This window comes from Opisthorchis viverrini, assembly GCF_000715545.1.
Source record: "Opisthorchis viverrini unplaced genomic scaffold opera_v5_7, whole genome shotgun sequence".
Lineage (NCBI taxonomy): Eukaryota > Metazoa > Platyhelminthes > Trematoda > Opisthorchiida > Opisthorchiidae > Opisthorchis > Opisthorchis viverrini.
In genome coordinates, this window is record NW_008751663.1 from 703,944 (window position 1) to 722,139 (window position 18,196).

Consider the following 18,196-nt stretch of genomic DNA (forward strand, 5'->3'; position numbering starts at 1 on the left):
GTCGGTAATAATGTTGAAGCAACGTTTTCAGTCATTGGATCCTCTCTTCGCACTTCCGATTAGTAGATACGTCTATCAGACTTGTATCAGCTGTTTGCAGAGATCCTTCCTAAAACCATGTGATGTACCTCAACATTTCCAATTTGATGTTCCAACAGACCCGGCCAATGCTTCGGGTATACCGATGGTCAAATGGTGACAGCTTTCATGTGTCCTCTGTACATAGAGATCATGTTTCTGATCCAAAAACCAGGGTGGATAGCACTACCGTGGTGTATACTCTGCCCTTAGACAAACTGTCGGAGGTTTAAAAGAGCTGCCCTGGTCTTCCCACTTCTTGAAATAATTTCTTCAGCCAGCCCACCGGAACTCATACAACTGCCCCGTAAACAGATTTATTCACCCATCGATCAGCACGTCTGCTGTCGTAAGGTTTGTGTTTCACCCCACCCAGTCTTTATACTGTGCAGGTGGAGAGCAGAATTACTTGGGATATTTAATGCAACTTTTTCAACCGGAGGATCTGAACCAAGGAAAACAATATCATCTATGTACCCAACGTCTCTGAATGAGCCCCTCGGGAGCACTCTAGTCACGCAGATTTCAGATTCAGGGAGAGAAGTTTCAAGTCAAAAATGTAGTTCAGAGGAATGTCGAAAGAGGTTAGCCTTGTTTTAAACAACTGGGTGTGGTGACCTCAACGGAAAGCTTGTCCACATAATTTCGTATTCAGGGCCCTTACAGGATGTATAAATTTAGAAGAGGCATCTTAGATTGCCAAAGTTTCTGATGATCGACTTAGTGAAAAATGTGCGACGTTTGAAAGACTGGCGTTGTTCAGGATCTTGTCTCCTCTGCAAAGTAAACTCCGACTTAATTCTTAGGAGTTTATTGCCTCTGACAATCTGTCATCCTGCGAAAAATAATGCAAGAGAGAACTTTATATGGAACGGATACAAGACTGATGCCATAACGGTTTTCGCCGTTGGCACAGATACTAGCTTCACCTTCTGTGTGCGGCTACGTGCACTTACCTGTATTTATGGACAGGTCCCAATTATTTGACCACACGCAAACTTCACCTAATGAATGGAGCAAAAATACACTTATTTGTAAACCAGTTTTATGGGAGACTCACCTAGATCCCAGCTGAATCTCTCGTTTATGAACAAAAAGCTCTTGTTTAGCTAAAACTCATGTGCCAAGATTGTTCTGTAAGTACATTTCCCCCCGGGCGGACAGTTCTGTTACATCAAATTTGAACTATATGGTCACCAATCTCCTGAACCTTGCATGGTTGACGAGCTAAACTGACGTCGCCAACTGAAATCTGCATTTACATCATTCTTTTAGTTGACTTTGTGCTCTGTGGTTTAGTTATGTGTATATTGTGCCACTTCCGCCATTATCATCCTTAATTCGTTCTCTATTTTCAGTTAGTTCGCTCCTAGTTACCTAGGTATGTTTGATAGAAAGTTGTCCACTAGAAATCCTAAGCATGTTTCGAAAAGTCTGGCATTGGCTTATCTTTATCCATGGTTGAACCACTGTTTATTTGACAAGCCCTCTTCACTGTACTTTTTATTTAGCTTCGCCGACGTTTCTAAGCCATCTTCGAGACCCTGGAAATTCGCTGCTCCATTCTTGTCATCGTGGCTTGCTGCACCGGCATCATCGTCATAAGGATCGTCACAGACGCAGACCAGAATCACATATGCCCCCTAGCGTGTCTACCTCGCCTCCCGAGTCGACGATTCGTAGTGTTGTCACTTGTGTAGCTCAGTCAACTCTCGAAGAAGCAGAGGAAGAGCTTGAAGAGGAGGAGCAAGACGTCGTGCTTGAGCATGCCTATATCACCGAAGAAGTTTCTTCGCACGCTCCAGTCGTGCAAGATTCTGAACCAACAAGACCACTGGAGCGTTTGGATGCACGGCCTCCGAGTGGGTGGATGTTGCAGGACACCACAGTCTCATTTACACCTACACCGGATACCTCTCATGAACCACCAGACTCCGCCATCAGTAGAAGACACCGGCGCGTTTACCGTTGTTGGCTCTCCCCACCTTCTGTTTCGGCAACGGAAGGTGATTCTGAAAACTTAGTCACCCATTCAGAAAGTGCACTTCCTCGGTCGTTGTCCGGCAGTTCATCATCCTCCAGCACATCATCCACTTCATGCGCAGAAGAACTTATGCGTGGCGGAACACAGTTGGCTGACTTGGACCCAACGACAGCGCAAGATGTATGCGGTGCGTCTTCTAGCTGTAGTGAGGGAGAGCTGAGGGGAATGGATCCTTGCGTTCACGAGGATGAGGCTGGTGGAGCAGCAACCCACCTAACGGGAAGTCGAGCGCCCTTAGCCGCTCAAGAGGGCCTAGATGAAGTTGATACACAAATCACTCAACTTTCGGCTCCCGTTGTCGATGGTTTTCGGCGGACTCCTGAAACGTCCTCTACCCACTCGAATATTACCGACACTTCTCGGGGCAACACAATGTGTGATTCATCTTCCTCCATACCTGAATCATCGAAAGTCGATGAGACGTCCCCTGTCCTTGTTAAATCCTCACCCCCCTCCGGATCCAAACGATCCTCTGTAAGACGTTCTCGCAGAGACTGGGAGGCCGGTTTCCGTCATGTCCTCCTACCGTTTTTACAAGAACTCGAGTCAGACCAGATTCTTCGTGGCACCTGGGATTGGTTGATGTTGCGCGCGAGCAACATGGGTCGGCCCATTCCACTCCATCAGCTTTTAGTAGCCTGGCAGCGATTACATGATACCATACCATCTTCTAGTCTCCTCAAGACTACTACAACATCACTGGATTTCGATGCATCACTATTTACTAATTGCGTGACGGTTGATGCGTTCCTAAAAAAACTGAAGCAGTCATCCACCTCCTCAGTATCCCCATTTTTGAACTCTCCACGTCATCGTGAAGGACGTCATCATCCGCGACGTCGTCACCATCATTGTCACCGACACCAGCTGCGTACCCAATCGCGGCGTCTAACCGACCAGTTAACTGAGCATCCGTCGAGTGAAGACGCATGCATATCAACTCCTGTGCCTCCAACTACCACAACTTCCGAGGACTTTGAACGTACAGATGACGCCTCTGCATCGTAAACTGTTAGCCTAAACGACCTTTCACGAAACCAGCCGTCGATAATCCTTCATTGGGCTTTCCATTTTTCATGACACCGCTTTTTATTCCCCCTCCTCACTCACATACATCGCCATTTTCCCTCACCCTCGTGCACTTGCCCCCTTTCTACCGTGTTCTGCGTCGCCAGATAATGGATCGCTATGTTTGAAACTGAGCTTGCTTCTTGTTTGCCTCTTAATCAAACTCATTTGTATTTACACTAATCAGCGCGTACAAAAGTAGCCGCAGTCATAATTTTTTTTACCTGACAGAATATTTGCCCACTCTCGAAATATTAAATGATTTAGTACTGGATTAATCTTCTCACTGATTCGGTATCTGCGTTGTTTACACTTGATTGTCCAGGCTTTGTTCTCATCTTTCGGATTTGTCAGTCATTTGTAACCTGTTCTACCAGGTCGTGCAATATAACTTCTCAACGGGGGGGGGGGGTTCTAAAGACATAATTGCCAGTGTGATTCGTTTGACCTCGAAGGGATGCGAAGTCGACCATTCTTCTAGTTAGCCATTGCCTCGAATCCTTATCACAGCACTCGTTTATAGTAAGTGTACGTGGTATCTAAGCTAGGCTTCTGTGTTCCTTGCTTGCCTACGATCGCTTACTTGTGCCATTCATCACTCATTTGATCAAGTAATGTATGGCCTAATTGAGTGGATAGTAGTCAGGTGACCGTCTCCGGACCGTGCTTTCAGCTCGAGATAGCTGAGTTGTTAAGGTGCCAACTTACTGACTGGAAAGTCCGTGTTTCGATCTCTCTGCATCTCGACTACTCCTGTCTAGACTCTAGGCTTCTGTGTTCCTTGCTTGCCTACGATCGCTTACTTGTGCCATTCATCACTCATTTGATCAAGTAATGTATGGCCTAATTGAGTGGATAGTAGTCAGGTGACCGTCTCCGGACCGTGCTTTCAGCTCGAGATAGCTGAGTTGTTAAGGTGCCAACTTACTGACTGGAAAGTCCGTGCGTGTTTCGATCTGCATCTCGACTACTCCTGTCTAGACTTGGGCAATCTGACAGTGTATTAGCCCTCGTGCTTCCTCTGGGTGTCGTAGCAGCTATACACGGTGAAGTTGTTACAGCTGGACGATTTACTATTTTTCTTTATCTCGCGGTCTCGTCTGCATAATGGCGTCAATTGTCTCAAAAACGTAGTAATGTGTCAGAAGGTGTCGCATCCGCTGAATTCAAACCTTAGCACCGATGGGGGGACTTTTTTTTACCACCATCGAACATTCGAGAGGACCACAGATATCCATCAATTTTTTGGGTTAGTGGTTTGGTGGTTGCCGACCCTTAACATGAGGAAAGCCTGCAGCCGGCTGCATCAGTCATCGTTCTCGAATGATTTTCTTCGTTTGTCTGCATACATGTTGACCGGAAATTCCCCCGCGTTTAAGCGGCATTCGACTATTCTGGAGTTTAACCCGTACCGTAATCTGACTTCGTTACATCGCCACCGGCAGTCGTCGTCCAGCTGGGGTACGCTTTCAGTGCCTAACTGCCAGGCCACCCGAAGGAAGCACGAGGGCTGGGATACTGCCAGGTTACCCAAGCCTAGACACGGGAAGTCGAGAGGCAGAGGTCGGATTCTAACAACGGACGTTACGGTCAGCAAATTTTCGCTCTAACCACTTGGGCCATCTCGCCCCCGGTGGTAGCTTCGCCTTCAACTTTCTGCTGCTTGTGCGCTTGCGCAAAATTTTGTCTTATGGTATTCCTCGATGTCCTTTTCCGAAATCAGCGAACTTTGTCATCCTAATTAGTGAAAAAACTGAGTCCATTTGGGGGACGGTTCTTTTGGACAACAACCTCATCAACCCGATTCGTATCCAACGGCCCGTATGATTAAATAAGATTAAATAAGATGGCCCAAGTTGTTAGAGCGCGAATTTACTGACCGGAAGGTCCGTGGTTCGAATCCGACCTCCGTCACTCGACTTCCCCTGTCTAGGCTTGGGCAACCTTGCAGTATCCCAGCTCTCGTGCTTCCTTCGGGTGGCATGGCAGTTAGGCACCGGAAGGGTGCTACAGCTGAACGCTTTCATGATTAAATAAGGGTGTGGGGTTTGAGTCAGCTGTCGGTTCTGGTGGCGAGCTTGTTCTGTTAGTCCGGCTGATTCACACCCAACTTCCCACTCAGGATTACTCCAGGCACCATTCACTCATCTCATCATCAAAGACAGCAACATCAGCGTTGCCACTGATGCTTCACTGCCGTAGATTCACTCATCTATATCTGTCTTACTACAATCTTGGCGACAATTTTTGGGTCGGTCTAGGTGCATCTGGATCTATCAGGCAAGTGCATCAGCAGTTTGTTCTGTTTTGCATTTTTTGTGGAAAGAAATGTAGGATTCTCCCAAATTGTGTCCACTCACGTCGCCAACTTTTCTGCCTGTTCCCATTCTGGCCGCGCTCCTGGTGACAACAGTGGTAGCGACTCACACGGTTGACTGCCCGGTCTGGTACACACTGAATACCGCTTGCCACCCTTATCTTCCCATCCTGGTTTATCCCCATTTCTTTTTATCCGATCACCATGTGAATGGGGTGGTGACTTAACGTGTGGGGCCAGAGCACGACGACCTGAGTTGTGCTCACAAAATGACCGAGTTTTGATGAACCGCTTGCTGGATAAGCATTTCATCAGCTTCGTTTGACGGACTTTCGTTGTTCATTGGAACCATTACATATTTTGCTATACAACCCTCGCTCATTGTAATCAAGGCATATCTTCGTATGACTGAATACACTTGGTAAATGTAAGTCTTCATAACGTTGTTTTGTTGCGCAGCCTTTGATACTTCCCAAATGTTTGTTGTTAGTCACACATTGTGTGAGCTAGTTGACGGAGCGCTACGGGGAGCACTACTATCTGTTCAGATACAGCCGAGGACTTCGTACAAACTGTAAGTATTCGGAAATACAAGGCGTCGCGGTCAACGAACGTTTTCCATAATTTTTCCTCCGGTAAACACAAATACTAAACCTTAATACACGTACTTCCTAGTGAGCTAGAATGTCAGCTCTACAAAACGATCATTCTCAAATTCAATAGCAATACTAGACTTGTAGGTAGGTGTCAGGTGGCTGCAATTCGATTTTCTATCCGTAGTTGCGTGATGCCTATGGACTAAATCTAATCTCGTGTAGAATTGAGAGTTGAGTCGAATCTGAATTTTGCGTATCCATCCATTGATCGTTCGTGCGCTAATACGCCTTTTCCGACTCTGAGAATCCTAGAAAACGACTTTACAGGCTTTCTGTCTAACTAAGTTCCATCGTCTATCCCCATGCAAGGGATTCGTCTCATTTGCACGTGTGCGTGTGGCTGGGCGACACATGGTTCAAACGCAATCGCTAACTCGTCATACCGTCTCAAGAGAATACAGTCTGTTGAGGGCCATTACCCTTTATAGGTAATACAGAAGGGCTCTGAGGGATACTAAGTGAGACGGCGAAATCAATAACCACAATGTTCCCTGTAATTTTCATCTTTTGAGCTTTTCGGTACCACTTGGGAGTGGAAAGTTATGCATCCGATAACTTCATGCAAACTTTTATCAATTATGCTGTATCAATTGCAGTCAGTGGGACTGAACCGTCTACTATTGGCCTTCAACTGTACCTTGAGCAACAGGTATAAATTTTTTTCATTGTAATCCTGGTGTGTGCGTAAAGTGCGCTACCGCAAGTAATGAATCGATGCATTTGCAGTACTCTTCCAGGGTGTCAACGTTCCGAGACTCGACGCGTAGAGAATCAGTGGATGGCAAGGATAGAAATCAGACAAAACAGTGAAAGAATAGTACCAAACTCTTGACATGAATATTTCATGGCTTCATCGGATATCTCCACAAAGTTTTCCTTCGTAATCTGAAGTTCCAGGAAGCTGTTGGGAGTCTGACTGGAGTGCAGTTGGAGGCCGACTGGCAGACTGTTGAGGAACCCCCCAGCCTGAGGTGATAACTGACTTGTTCAGCGTTTTGATGACAAATACCAAAGAGCGATTGTTGCGAACATCCTCGGTTGTTGAATGGATTTCAGTACAACCGGAAGAAATGGCGAACGATGTTTTCGATAGAGTGGCCCTTTTGAGTAACGAAAGGGATTTATTTGAAAGTTCATGTGTAACAGGTGAGGAATGCTTCCGCGATGATTGTGACTGACACAACGAGAAAAAATAGGCTTGTTACCAGTATGGTTCCCCAGAAAATGGAAGGAAACGATAGAGCTTCATTGCTGTCGCAACTTGGAGACCCCGACAGTAAACACTTGTTGCAGCATGCTTTCTGAGTTTCGGACGAGTGTTCAATAATCCATGGGGAACCTTGTAGAGATTTACTGAGTAATTCGTGATTATTGTTGTAAAAACGGCTTGTTTTGTATATCTAAGCCACTTGGCGTGGAGTCCTCTGTTTGACTTCACCGGTTGCTAGCCGAGATAGCCATGGAGTGTTCGGGTAGATGACTTCCTATTCCTGAGAACTTCTGTCGTGTCACTATGGGATTGAGTGAGTTGGAGTGAGTATATTTCATGTTCTCACTGAATTTTGGTGCGACGAAAGTCGACATTTAGATACCTGAAAATAGGATCTTGAAGGGATGGCCTACCGAAAAGTGCGTGGACCAGATATGTCCTGCGTGCAGATGTCACGTAGAGCTGTTTCCCATTAATCTGGGATTCCTTAAACAAGTCAGATTCAACGTGTGCCAATTTCTTCATCTGAAACACAAAGTGTATTGTCCTCTCATTGAGGTAGAAGAAACTCCTCTCCTTCCGACGTAACGTTTTAATTCATGTTTTGATATCTTCAACAGAGGTACACTTTAAAACGATATCTCTGCTATGAAAAGGTCTTTCAACCGTACGGGTTCGAATTGTTCCTCTTCGATGAAGCCAGTTCCTAGCAGGACGCGATCTGATCCAAGGATGATTGTGGTTCATTAGGTCGCACTGGGACGTGCTCATTAGGTTTTAATTGATTGCGGAATTCTTAGAATTTCCATTCGCATCGCTGGTTTTTCTAAATCCCCCAGTGCTGGCTCACCCGTTCGATGATTACGATGACCATTCGGTGGCGGCGGGAGAACATACATGCAAGCGTCTCTCTTCCTGAATGTTTCTGTGGCGTGTGCCAAAAGTCCCGTCTAGCCGGTCTAGAACCGGCCCCGCTGAAACTGCGCTAGCAGAACCTAATCCGAGTCGTGTATCTGCAGTGTGCATGCCCCAATTTACCCTGACTGCGGTGGTGCTTGCCGGTCCTGTATCTCCCATATGTTCACTCCAGGGATCGCGGCACAGCACCTGCGGATTCTTGTTAAGACGCGCTTCGCGTGTGGCACGTGACTCTGTCACTGCGACTTGACACCAGTCGTCCTTGACCTGGTACCAGGACGTTGAAGGCCGTTTGGCAAGTTGTTCGGCACGCACATTTCATTGGCTCAGATGGCATGGACCGGCTGTATGCTCCCACTTATTTGACTTACATTTTTATCGATGTTCATTTGGTCGATTATTGGTCTCTCTGATCAGTCGAATGATCAAGTAAGCAACCACCTGTGAGCTAAACTTACGTTGTTGTATTTGAACGCACGGTAATTTGTAGTCTTCTTATCTCTGTTGTGAAGGGACTATCGTCCTTGGTAATTCCGTTGTATTTCTTACCAGTTACACGGTGCGCGATTGTCGATGAGAACACATCATACCGCCGTTTAAGTCCCATGTCCATGAACTGGTAAATAACACTCAGAAGCCAGATGTTGTTACTCGGGACATCATAGTCCAGTACGGTGAACTTTATTTGCTCAAGTGGGCAATATTGCAGTCTTCTTGGCAGATGGATAACATCTGAAAAGCTTTCCAAACATATTTTTGCAGTCATCATGATCATCACCGACAGCGTGACATCAGTGTTCAACACCGATGCTTCACTGCCGTATGAATGTCATGGTTGTACGAGGGCTAGGATACTGCCAGGGCGACCACACCTAGACAGGAGGACGATTAGGGTCCTCAATCAAAGCCTTTGGATCAAACGCTTAACCGCAAGGCAGCGGTGTTCGGCTGGAAATGCAAGTACATTACCATTTTTTACGGAACACGTCGCCATACATGTTCCAACCCCCAACCTGGAGGGCCAGGAGACTGTTCGTCAGACCTCTAACCATTGACCAACCTGGTATGTGAGACCCTGTGAGTGTCGCGCGGACACTCTCCAGTGTAGCTCAATGGATCACTGAGGTGCGCAAACCGTCACACCACGGTAAGGTTCAGTCTCTTCGTGACACTGTGGAAACGGGTGTTTTCGTACCGCCCACCTCATGATTTGTCCTAGTGCACTGATTACTACGGTTCATGCCTAGCTCGGCGCAAGCAGAAATACCTGCCGAAAACGATAGCTGATAATTGTGCATCTCGGTTTTGAAGCATGTGAGCAGTCCTTATTGTGAACCAAAATTATCCGCGGTCGCGCCTGAGGATTCAAAAGGTGCGGAAGTTACTCACTCGTCTTCTTAGCAAAGCGGTAATCAGGAATGGAAGCTTCTCAGGGACATTAGCAGGATTGCATGATTATATCGTCAATGCGATGCCCAGTGTCGTCTTCACCTATTGAACCACCTGCATAAGTGAGCACATGGATCTACCAAGCATGTCATGGATGCTACTAAAACATGAGCACTTGGTGTACATGTATATCGGACCCTCTGAAGCTGCCGTTTTGATTTTTGGTTCACCTGATTAAACTAGCCGCGATTCACTTTAAATGCACCTTCCTCAACAGTAATCCTTCGTGACTGAGGAAGAAGGGAACAACTAAACAGAATAGCTGAGGAGCATCCTGACATTCTCGGAGCAAACATTTTAGGTCGAGTTTTTACAGCCTTTACACCTTTATTACTTACGTCCCATAAAGGGACTGGAGTATTTTGCTTTAATAATCGGAAAATAACCATAGTCCAACGCTTAAAACTGTCTTCCCGGAGCGGCACTTGTTGGAGTCTAATCAAGGCCCCCAGAAGGAACATGCAGATCGAAAGTAGTGGCGACGAACGACTATTCAGAACATGTATAAGATGGTTACAAGAGTGCACTGTCTGTTCATTATCTTCATGTAGAGTGGAGAACCCTTTGTGATTTAGCACTTACGTACAAAAAAAGCATTACATGGTGAATCTCGTATCTGTAAAATCAACTTGAAAACGTAATGAAATGCTGAAGATGCTAATTCACTGACAACATAGTTGTTTAAACTGCTAAAAAAGGGGGCGAACGGTGAACTATGTACTGGGTAGGACATTTCGTTTGTGTAATGATCAGGTGGAGAGATCTCTGTCGGAAGTTCCCAGCCGTGAAGATGTGACGTGAATACAGTACGGAATATGGGCAAGAGAAGTTTCCACTTACATACTTGTTTCGCCTAGCTGATGTTTGGTTGAATGAGGCAAACGATGTGCATTTTGGATTGAATATGAATGTGTGATTTTTCAGGATAATTTGTTCCTATCTATCCGATGCTCCTCCTTGGATTGTTTTCAAAGCAGTTACTTTTGTCTACTCGAAACAAAGCGATCAAGAAACAGGATTTGACCGAAATCTGTCGCCTTACTTGGTCCATGAAAGGGCATATTTTCAACACCCTAACTGGGAGACTAAATGCCAGTCATTTTCGAATGGCATTTATGAATTCGGCTATGGGGCTCGCCACTGCAAGAGTTAAAAATGTAAACATACTGTCCCGTCATTTTATTCTAAGACACTAAATTTTTGCAATGGATAATTTTATTACAGCCCAGGTAAGATCAAGTACGCTGATATCCCTGTTCAACGAAACCAGTTTTAAGCACAAGATGGGCTTCCTCCGAAAGAACTTTGCTTCACTGGGGTTCTGTTTCAGTGTAATCACAGTATTTCGTCCAAACAGTCAGCCATTCGTTTTCTATACAAACCCAAAGTCTTGTTTCAACCGATCACGATACTAAAATAATATAGAAGGGATCAAATTCATGGCAGTTAAGTCAGCAATGCGTTGACACTATCGTGCTCTTGTGCTCTGCTTACTCCAGTCCCATCTTCCTTGTTTGATTTTAGAATGTCAGCCCTGTTTGAATAACGGCGAGTATCATTCAGGAAGCTAACGAATCCAGAGGGAAAGCACAGACAACCACTAGCTATTCAGCTCAGTGTGACGGCACCCATCCCTGTTTTATTTTCATTATTCTTGTCTAAGCTTAGTCCACCTGGCAGTGTTTTTCACTCCTTTGTTCTCGGCGGTGATGCTTAGGCAAATAACCTCCCCGCTTTACTTTGTCAGTCACGCTTCTGTGTTGTCAGAGCAGCCGGTTTGAACATGAGCATTCGTATAACTGGCAGTAGATAAAGCACGTTGTTTTTTCAAGTTTGTGCTTTGGAAATTGGACGAGATATTTCAGAACTATTGGACCTATTGATTTTATGGTGGATGAACTAAAAGTGTCAAAATGAATAGACCCAGTCCCCCAACTCTGCATCTAGTAAAGGAAGCTTTTGAAGTATCTTCAAGGCAATGACTTCAATCACATCGCATACTGGAGAAAGTGTGTATTTCATAGTCTGATCGAAGAAAAACACCACTGGCCGAACACCACATACACTGGTTCGTAACCGGATAAAATATTTTTGTGAAAGTAAGTGGTGGGTAACATTCATCTTCTTAGTTCTCAAAACTTTTCCCATACATTCGTTACAGATCATCGTGGGCTCTTCAATTCGGGTCAGGTAATTGGTATCCATAAATCTTGCAAATATGACGACAGCTTTGTAACGAGGGTTGCTTGCAATTCACTTTGACGAATCTCCTGGGGTTAGGGACTGAGCTAAAGCGCTGACTTTGTCCTCTTGCTCTACGGCAATCCATTTGTTGGCTATTTCGGTCGATATTTACATGCTTAGAACAAGTGAATAAGCCCACAACTAAGCTGTTCTGGAAGAAATTTCTCGCCAGCCATTGTCTCCTCCACGCACTGGAACAATGTGTAAAGTGTTCCATGAATATAAGGAGCAAAAGTATGTTGTGAGAAAACTGACAGTAAACCATGGTCTCATGTGCTTCCAATCCAAGCAAAGCAGCAACATGCATCTTTCTTTGATCAGTCGATATCGTGCCATTCGGTTCTTCGTTCTCCGTATGGTGACCTTTGCAAGCTGAGTGGACGAAGATACACACCTAAGGGCTCTCTACAGCGCTTTTCTGCGAGTAAGCCTTTACGGGTGTAGGGTACAGGAAGCATTCACTGATTACCAACCTCTGTGGTACCAACCGCATTTTGAGTTCCTGATATGGGATAGATCATCGTGGTACGAACGCGCAACCTTCTAGATGGGACTTGAACCCCATCACCCTTTTGCTCTTTGTAACCGGTTCGTCATTTAAGTCCGCTCAGTATACGGTGTCATCTATTCGAAACAGCATGTACACAATTCAAGATATCCGCTGCCGACTGGTTACGTTAGCTTTATAAAAATATCACTTGTAAGTTGTGTTGCTTACAATCTTGCTAGTGAGCACGGCATGTATCTGAGGTTAGTCGATCCAAAACACCAAAGAAAAGTGTGGGTCTCCCCAGATAGGGTCCACTGTACATAACAAACACTTTTGTTTAATTTAAGATCAAGAACACTATGGTTGGTCAAATGGTTACACACGTACCACCACCTTTAATTTCCAGCCGATCAACTCAGCGAAATCCCTCATGAGAGACAAATGGACTGTCGAACCTCATGTTGAGTGATTCCTAGAGGAACATCGTTTATCACTGTTCTGAACTCTTCAAGGCATTCATCATCCTTGTAAAGATTCTCCACTTTAAGGTTTTGACTGGATCAATCCCGATGGTAATAACATTAGGTTTTTGTATGGATATACGTCGTTTGAAGTTGCGCAGCCAAGTCTTCATTGATTTACGCAGCCAAAGATATTTTTTATTCGTTTAAGCTTCTCCTTCACACAGCTCCAAATATCGCTCACAAACGCTTTCTTACTTCAGCACACACTGAGTAATGTCCGACGCATCAAACTGGATCAAGCAGATTGAGCAGCAGAGAATGAATGCAGCCACTTCAGTGAAAACTTTCACATTTTCAAAAGCCAGAGTGAGGCAGCTGAAAGGCCCAGACGAGTTTCCTGCTGAAGCGAATTCCGGAGGCGTACTGTATTGGATGATCCGTGACCAGCGCGTTCAAGGTCAGATTCTTCCCATATTGCAATTTGTTACCAACCCCTCGTCCTTGAGCGGAAGCGCTATTGTCAAACATGTTCTTTTTTAAGGTCCTTCCTTGTCTTGCTGGTGATTGCACTTTTTATGCATTGTGTTTTAGTATTCCCCACCAGTGTCTAAACTTACACACGTAATCACGACGGGAACATTTTGGTGAATACTGGAGATTTTAGCTTGCTAGTGTTCTCTCCATATTTCACTTGTGGTTGACATTCCACAGTCTCAATCGAAAATCGCCTTCGTGCGAATTTTTTATTCTCAAGGCGTTTCGGACAGTTTTCACTGGTGCTCCAGATGCTATTCCTATTAATGGCACTGGAATGGTTTTCATTTTAATGCGTACGGTATTAGCGCATGCGCCTCCTGCGTTAGCCTCACTTATATCTTCATTTCGTTCTTTTTCCCAATATTTACACTTGGTTAAACGGGTCCTTCAAGTTATATGCCAAGGCATAGTAGACAAACCTGAATTTCTGTTATGCACTACTCATAAGGTTGCTGAAAACTCCTCAACAGCCCACGACCGGTTTTGCCCTTCCTGTGGCTCATCAGGTAGGCGCACTCCCCAAGTTTCCGTCAACCTTATGTTCTACGTGAAACCAAATTGCACGAAATTAGCGAAATACACTCATTTGCAAATCAATTTTTTTTCACGAGAGACCCATCTGGAACCCAGCCGAATCCCTCGTTTGTGATATGTCCAGGCAACCGAATGTGAATCTACCTGATGAGTCCCAAGAAAGGGCGAAACCGGTCGTGGGCTGTCGAGGAGTTTTCAGCAACCTTATGAGTAGTGTATTACAAAAATAGATACGTATCGCGATATCTCGAATTTCGTAGCGACTGAAACATGAGACGGCCTGGTGCAGCACATTCAGTTGCCTGGAAATATCAAAACCGAGAGATTCAGCTGGGTTCCAGGTGATTCTTTTGAGAAAAAACAAATTAGTTTGTGTTGCGTGTATCTGGGCGCACAACTTCAGTTAAACAATCGGACTAAGAAACACTCGAGTTATGATCTTTGAAATGTGTTACGTCCCATTTTAGTCACGGCTTTCAATCACTAAAAAATCCACCACATCAAGACTTTCATAATGGTGTCTTTCGACTGTTCTTCACATTTCTTGCAGATAACTGGGCTTTCCTCTACGCTCAGCGACTGGCCCTGAAGTTTCAAGTTCCGCTTCATGTTTGTTTTTGCTTGGTGCCTTGTTATCAGGCCGACACGCTACGACACTTTTCCTTCATGGTCGGTGGTTTGACTGAAGTAGAGCAAGTAAGATTCCGTTGTACTATTTGTTCGTTTCAAGTCTACTAATTGCCAAGAGTAATGCTTTGTCAAGAAAATGTACCACCATATCTCGAATATAGTAAACATGAGGAATCCTTTGTGCATTTAGACGGTATCATAAGGACGAGAGATTCAGCTTTGATTCAGTTGAGTCTGCCATCAAGACACAATTAGTTTGTGGCTACGTGTAGTTCGTGATTCAGTCTTGATTTACCGATAGAATCCGGGATGACCATCTTCCTATCTGTCGTGCTGTCATTTGTCAGTTCATGCGGATTGTTCCTCCCTCTTAGAGTTCCCTGTGCAGTTGGATTGACAACTCTGATGGGACTGGAAACTTTGGGACTTAACCTGTGTTTGATTGGCCACTTGAGTTAGGACTGAAAAAACTCAGGAATGTCGTACTAGAAAACCTTTTGGGCGGAACGACAGGAAGCACACAAAAATTAATACTACTCTGTCAGTTGTCTGAAGACTTGTGGTACCTGTCATCTCCCAATGCAAAGAATTAAGCTCCACTTGGAGGCAGTACGGAAATGTGTTGGAGAGTGAAGATCGGATGCGTCAACTGTTCTAATGATCCAGGTCACTGTAAAGCTTTTAAAAAGTGCTCTGTTTCCATTAGACCTCACTTTTCATGTTCCCCGTTCCGTTCGCTATCGGTCAGAGGTGAACATTACATTCAAGTCAAACTGAGTAACATGTTCATCATCGATAGCATGACATCGGTGTTCAACACCGATGCTACGCTGCCGTAACACCTGCTAACCTGCCTAACACTCACATCAACCTTTTACTGAGCAGCTGTCCTTCTCCGATTTGGTAGATTTTGGTGTCGTTTCCAACCTAGCAATGACCAACTACTTGGTACTTTCTGGGGTATTTTCGAACCTATTTTTCCAAGAATACAAGTCCGGCGTTACAGGAAGACCTTCACCAGTACCACGAAGTTCTCTCGTGTCTGGATCTCTGAAGAATACAGCTGCACTTGAACGGTGTGCCCGCTGGCTGGTATTCCGCCGAGACCAGTTGTTGGTTGAGTGCCGAGTAGCCGTTACTGTTGGCCGCTTCAGCGACTGTGACTTTCCCAATGATGTAATGCGCATCGAGCGTAGGCTGAAGGCGGCTAACTTGTATTACCTGCCAGCGCAAAAATTCTCTTCTCTGCTTAGCTGTACATGTCATCAGAAAATATACCTTGGGTGCCTGCTATCTGTTTATCTTATCATTATTAGGCTTTCATATGAGGAAGACCTTTCTTATCTCGTAATTTTTTTCTCCTGAAGGAATGTCGCTCGCTGAATATTCATTTTCATTTGCTCAACATTGCTGATGGTTTATCACCCAGTACACGGTCTGAAGGGGCTAAACATCGCTGGGCTGACGAGGACTCACAATTGCTACAACCACCCGATCTCTATGGTTCCCAAGTGGCCGAACAATTGAAATCTCTCGTACAAACTCTGAACATCGGCTGCATCGTGACCGACTTTTCCCCGCTGCGTGCACCAACCATGTGGATAGAGCACGTTCGTACTCAGTTGCCTCCACAACTTCCATTTTGTCAGGTAGGTTAGTTCTTAATGACCATAGACCGTTCGACGTCGAGTGCGGGCATCGGACCATGTTCGGTGCCATCCCGCTTAATGCGAGTCCGATACTCATATTCCTGTCTTACTGGGTTTCAAGGAGACGAAGCGGAACTGACGCGTAGTTAAACTGCGATATCTTGAATATCGTAGCAACTGAAACATGAAGCGGTCTTTGTGCAGCAACTTCAGCTAAAGAACATCATAAACGAGAGATTCACTTGAATCTCCCGCGAAAACCAAGTTGTTCAAATAAGTTGCTTATACCTTGCAAGATTCTGGGTGCTGACTGAGAGAACTAGGTTTCCGTGGATTTGTACAACTTGTATTCACATCACATTCGTTTGAACGGTCTTCTTTCCTTCAAGGATCGGCTATTCTGGTTAGTCATGAGAAGGACGAAAGTAGCGGACAAACCTTGTTTTCCGTGATTGTTCCTTCTGGCTGGTCATCGTGTATTTATATGATACCAAAAATCACGAAAATTATTCGTGGAAATCAGGGGTAGGTGTGCTATGTGACGATAAAATGGCTGATTTCGGCCAGATACGATGAAATGCCCCCTGAGCCTGGTTTCTCCTAACCACCAATCAGGAACACTGAATTGTGTTTCCGCATTTTGCCCTGCAAACGCCTTGTCATACGACCAACGCATGATTCTCAGAGCGAGCATACAGATGATTACACACCTACATTGCCGCTAATCTGTGCTTTAGCTTCAGTACCAGCCACACTATCAGGTTATATTGTCACGTTCTACCGTGTAGTTTGGAGGCTACCCATCTAGATTCGAGTGCGCTGAGAGTTCTTTCTCTTCTTCTCGTGTATACATACAGGTGGACGCTCACAACATCGTCCCTGTTTGGTGCGGGTCCGACAAGTGCGAGTTTAGCGCACGTACTATTCGGCCCAAACTGTACGAAAAGACAGGTCAATTTCTCACTGAGTTTCCTCCACTAATCAAGCACCCTTTCTCTTGCTCTGCTCCAACGTGTCGTAAGGTGAGCTACGTTTTGTCCAAATCGTTCTCAAATTAGTCTTTGAGGTGGCGTTATGCGATTAAACGTCCCCCAGGCTTATTTTCGTCACTGATGTCACTGTTGCTCTCCTTAACAGAGTGTGAATTGGAACAAGATAAGGGAAAACTACTGGGGAGATTGTACAGTCCAACCGGTCGATTGGGCCAAGCCTGGTTCCGCTGCCGCCTTCCAGGTACTCCGCTCCTTCATCGATGAACGTCTACGCGACTTCGATGCCCATCGCAACGATCCAGCTAACCCCGCTCTTAGTGATCTTTCGCCTTGGTTTCATTTTGGTAAGACTCTTGAAGCAGTCGCACTATATTAAAAATCTCGCTTTCTCCATCGTTAGGTCAAATGGCTCCCCAGCGAGCAGTCTTGGAAGTTGCGGCTCTACAATACAAGTATGGACGGTCTGTGGATGTTTTTATCGAGGAAGCTTTTAATCGACGAGAATTAGCCGACAACTTTTGTTTCCATACACCGTTATACGACCGCTTGCAGGGTGAGTGCATTCATTTAATTGTAGGCTACCTACTCTTGTATGTGGATTTCAGGGCTATTATATCCAATCGCTTTAAATATTTCCCTCTCAATGAACCCTGGAGAGTTTAAGCACTTACTTTTTTCCTAGGTAACGCATAGGTTCACGCTGCAAACACATGGGAAACTCGGTCACGGTGATATTAAGTCTCTTTCCGTTCAAATATCGTGTGGACCTTGCAGCTGGCCACTATTCATCAGCAACAGCAGAACAGACATCTGTTAAAGGTTGACATCAATGCGAGGCCTCCTTACCAGTCTCCGATCCACTAGGATACACCATTTTCGTAGCTCGTCACTATATGCGCTCAGAAACCCCCCCCCC

General features: G+C 45.3%; 1 protein-coding gene across 1 annotated transcript in view; it reads left to right on the plus strand.

Annotated features, from left to right (window-relative positions):
- The window catches only part of T265_00691 (hypothetical protein), a gene marked incomplete at both ends in the record, with an annotated part of 64,490 nt that overhangs the window by 41,941 nt on the left and 4,353 nt on the right, over positions 1–18,196 (plus strand). The window contains 7 exons of the mRNA XM_009164540.1: positions 1,590–3,126; positions 11,902–11,930; positions 14,560–14,705; positions 16,007–16,288; positions 17,146–17,310; positions 17,426–17,624; positions 17,681–17,833. Coding sequence (XP_009162804.1) covers positions 1,590–3,126; positions 11,902–11,930; positions 14,560–14,705; positions 16,007–16,288; positions 17,146–17,310; positions 17,426–17,624; positions 17,681–17,833 — 2,511 coding nt within the window. The remainder of the gene's footprint in view (positions 1–1,589; positions 3,127–11,901; positions 11,931–14,559; positions 14,706–16,006; positions 16,289–17,145; positions 17,311–17,425; positions 17,625–17,680; positions 17,834–18,196) is intronic.